This window comes from Egretta garzetta, unplaced genomic scaffold (genome assembly GCF_000687185.1).
Source record: "Egretta garzetta isolate BGI_Z169 unplaced genomic scaffold, ASM68718v1 scaffold206, whole genome shotgun sequence".
In the NCBI taxonomy this organism is placed as follows: domain Eukaryota; kingdom Metazoa; phylum Chordata; class Aves; order Pelecaniformes; family Ardeidae; genus Egretta; species Egretta garzetta.
In genome coordinates, this window is record NW_009259984.1 from 1,652,046 (window position 1) to 1,655,749 (window position 3,704).

Consider the following 3,704-nt stretch of genomic DNA (forward strand, 5'->3'; position numbering starts at 1 on the left):
GAGTTTAAGCACAATGCTGCATTTAAAACAAGTGATGAAAGCTCTCTCTACCATGATAGTGTATTAAAAGTTAGAATGCTGACCTGTTTTTATTTTACTTTTTGTATTGTACTTTCAGTTAGTTGCACCTGATAACATGTCTAGGAAGTTCGGTCTCAGCTGGGGAGTTTTCAGTGAATTCTGTCATTTTTGAATAGTTCACAGTACCCCACAGCTTCTTCCCTTATGCACAAGAAGTGCCACCAGAAGTTACATGAAATATTTTCATCAGTAAGTTCATAGTAGTGTTATTTTAAGCCTCATTAGAAGAACTAAATCATATTTGTACCAATATAGTTGTACTACAGTTGTAATACAAATTACAAAGAAGATAAATGCTGAGCGTTTAAGTTTCCCTTAAAATTAGGAGAGGTTGCTGTTGCTTTTGCTTTTTCAGTGTAACTAATTTCTGTTAATTTCTCAAAGGGGATTACGGACACAGCCCAAACCATCTATGAGACTGCTGCTCGTGAGCATGAAAACAGAGGAGTAACTGGAGCAGTAGGAGGAGTCCTCCGCCAAATTCCACCAACTGTGGTGAAACCTTTCATTGTTGCAACAGAGGCAACCTCAAATGTTCTAGGTGGAATGAGAAACCAGATCAGGCCAGATGCACGTCAAGAAGAGTCTCAGAAGTGGCGCCTTGGGGACGATTGAGATTATAAATCTGGCTCAGCAGGCAGGTAGCAAAGCTGGAAATGCAGAAGATTGTCCTGTTGGCAGCTTTAGATGGAGCTCACTTTGTTTTGTCATGCTCATCTCAGGAACAAATGAGGTTTTCAACTAATATTAGCAAAACATCCAACCAAAAATATTTATGAAGTGAAAAGCAAATTGGTACTTGCTTATGCTGTGTGTTACCAATACATTTGGTAGATAGTGCCAAACATAGTGAAGCATGCGCTGCCAACTTGGAGACATGCTTGCTCTATTCCGTTTACCATATTTTTCTTGGTAGAATTAACATCTAAAGCAGTAGCCTGTATGGTGAAACTATACTTTAAAGATTTTTTTTCTGAGCGTAGTCAAAGAACTGTCTTCAATAAAGGGCTCTGCAGATGCTCTTCACAGACTAACGGATAAAAGCTTTCATTTTGGACATGAGACATGACGGCTATATAATATGGAAGCAGATAAGATAATATCGTTTAGTGGTCATAAGCATCGCTTTTAGCGCGGCACTTACAGCAAGGGCAAGCTTGATAACCATTCAGAATTTAGATTCAGTGTTGATACACCTGTGAACAGGATTTGTTCCTAAATATTAAATACCTACTTTTGTGGGTCTTGGAAGAACCTGAATGTTGCAGAAATGTTCTGTTGTGTTGCACTTTAAAGGATACGGCCTGTATATTGTGCTTTTTTCATAGTGTGAATAAAATGTAATGTGCATTATACTTTATGTGGTTTAGAAGCTTACAAAAATTATTGAAAAGAGCATCATGTGATGATGATCCTACAGAAAAGTGTCTTAAATTTGTTTAAACTACTCATTATATGTAAAAACACTTTTGTCTTCTCTTAACTAATTACAATGCTAAAAATAACTATTCTTCAGGAAAACTGCAGTTAAATATTACTGTGGCCAACAGGTCTTTGTAAGAATGAGAAATCCTAAGTAAAGTAAAACCAAATTATTTCATAATTTCATAGCTAAAATTCTATACAGACTTAATTTTAATAATGTGCTTTTATTTAAAGTTCATATTGTTGCGAAGTTGCTGCTCTCAAGATATTTTTAATTTAAATTGTGCGTCTTAAGTTACTTGACAATGAGTATTTGGGGTCATTTAATTTGAACTGGGAATGGGTGAGAGGATTTAAAAAAAAAAAAAAAAAAAAAGACAACAAAACTTCAAAAATCAAAGTTGGTACTGACATTATTAACAGTTTAATGGGTGACCAGGGTCTCCACAGAGCTTTATTAAGCAACTGACATTGTGCCATTTCTGGGCAGTTAAAAGGCTCAGCACTAGCTGTGCAGGAATAAACTTTTTTCCTTGTATTAGCAAAAACTAGATGATAAAAAGTAAAGACTATTCTGAATAGAAAAAATACGCATTTTGAGTTTCAACAACTTAACACTTTGGATGACTAGCCAGAACGTTAGCTTGTCATAGTCCTGTGCTTGTCATAAGTAGAAATCCTGCGAATGCGCTATTTGGAAAATGTCCACTGAAAGGGGTACATCAGATACTTCTGATCTGACTTCAGTCTGTAAGGCTGATGAGGAGGTAGTTCCCCTCTCTTTTATTTAATAACCTGCCACTAACAAAAACTTCACTGGTGGGCCTTACAGGACAAATAGGAGTGCATGAAGGTAAATAGTTACTGCTTGTTCATCTTTATATTATACTAGCTATTCCTGGACACCAAAGAATCTGGCTGGAGGGTAAATGATTTGAAAATGTCCTCTCTGCTGGGAAGACTTGTGCAGTCTGCTTTATTATTTTTCATAAAACAAAACAGCAGTTACAAACAAATTCTTGCATTGTGTCACAGGTGGTACTACAAAGTTTTGTTTTCATTCACTGGAATCATCTAAGTTGAAGACCCGGTTATTTCAGTTAAATGACTTGCTGTAAGCAGAAGGAGATGCTTTTGAGAGGACAAATACCTGCTGATTTAGTGACATGAAATATTTTCTGATGTAAAAGTGCTTGGTACAGTTCATACTTTTGTCCAGTAATTAGAGAGCTCTGCTTTAGTGGGAGCTCAAAGCTTGAGCATTCTTGGGAATGAGTTCCATGTCTGCAATTTGGCGCTTCCTGAATGCCTTCTCAAGAAGTGGCGATGAGTCAATGCAAGTAAGTAGCAATGCATCATTTTCATTTCAGTTACCAGACCATGTAATTTCGCCTCATCCAGTTTATTGGAATATACTGTAATAGTACAAATCTACATGTTTTCTTCCTTTTTGACATTGCTGAAAAGGAGCAGTGGCATTTCAGTGTTCATTTCATTTTCAATTGTCATGAACTGATTGTACTGCAATGCAATTAGAATATATTTTTATATGAGGGCATGCTGTCAAGGTAAAACATTTTTATAGTGTGTCTCATTGTCAGCAATACAGATTGTACAAATGTATTAAACTTCACTTTTCACTATGTAAACCCTTGCATTTACTGCTTGCACTTTATTGAGCCTTTTCATTGAAATTGATTTAAATTTTTTTCCAACATTTTATTTTTACAAGCAGTTTCTTAATTTTAGGATGTATATTCTGCATTGTTTTTCAGCTGTAACATGATCTTGCAGTGATCTTGTAGTGTGTTTTTTGGTTTGTTTTTTTTTTTTTCTTAAAAAAAAAAAAGCCAAACCCCACAGAGCTGGCCAAACTAGTCTTTACTATAGGATCTTGTTTTCAAAATGTGTCTTGTATGGAGTATCAAAAATTATGTACCGTGTATGAGAAGGCATTCATCAAATGCTCTGCTTAATACTGTCAGAGTTTTCATGCACTTAAAAATACACAAAATGAGATTTAACTCTAGACATATTTCCTGGAAGTGGAAGCCTATGGCTACATTACTGTATTCTCTGTTAGCATGAGGAGATCTGCAAAAATATTGTTGTACGTGAATATTCCACTGAAGTCAGTCGGCTATAGGTGCTAGCACTTTTCATGTTTGCAGTGGGTGTGAGCTGGCACGGTCCATGTT

At 36.0% G+C, this 3,704-nt stretch overlaps 1 protein-coding gene across 1 annotated transcript in view; it reads left to right on the forward strand.

Moving 5' to 3' along the window:
* The window catches only part of ATG2B (autophagy related 2B), a 48,146-nt gene extending 44,813 nt beyond the window's left edge, over window positions 1-3,333 (forward strand). The window contains 1 exon segment of the mRNA XM_035896023.1: window positions 466-3,333. Coding sequence (XP_035751916.1) covers window positions 466-696 — 231 coding nt within the window. The 3' untranslated portion in view covers window positions 697-3,333.
* The last annotated feature ends 371 nt before the right edge of the window (window positions 3,334-3,704 follow it).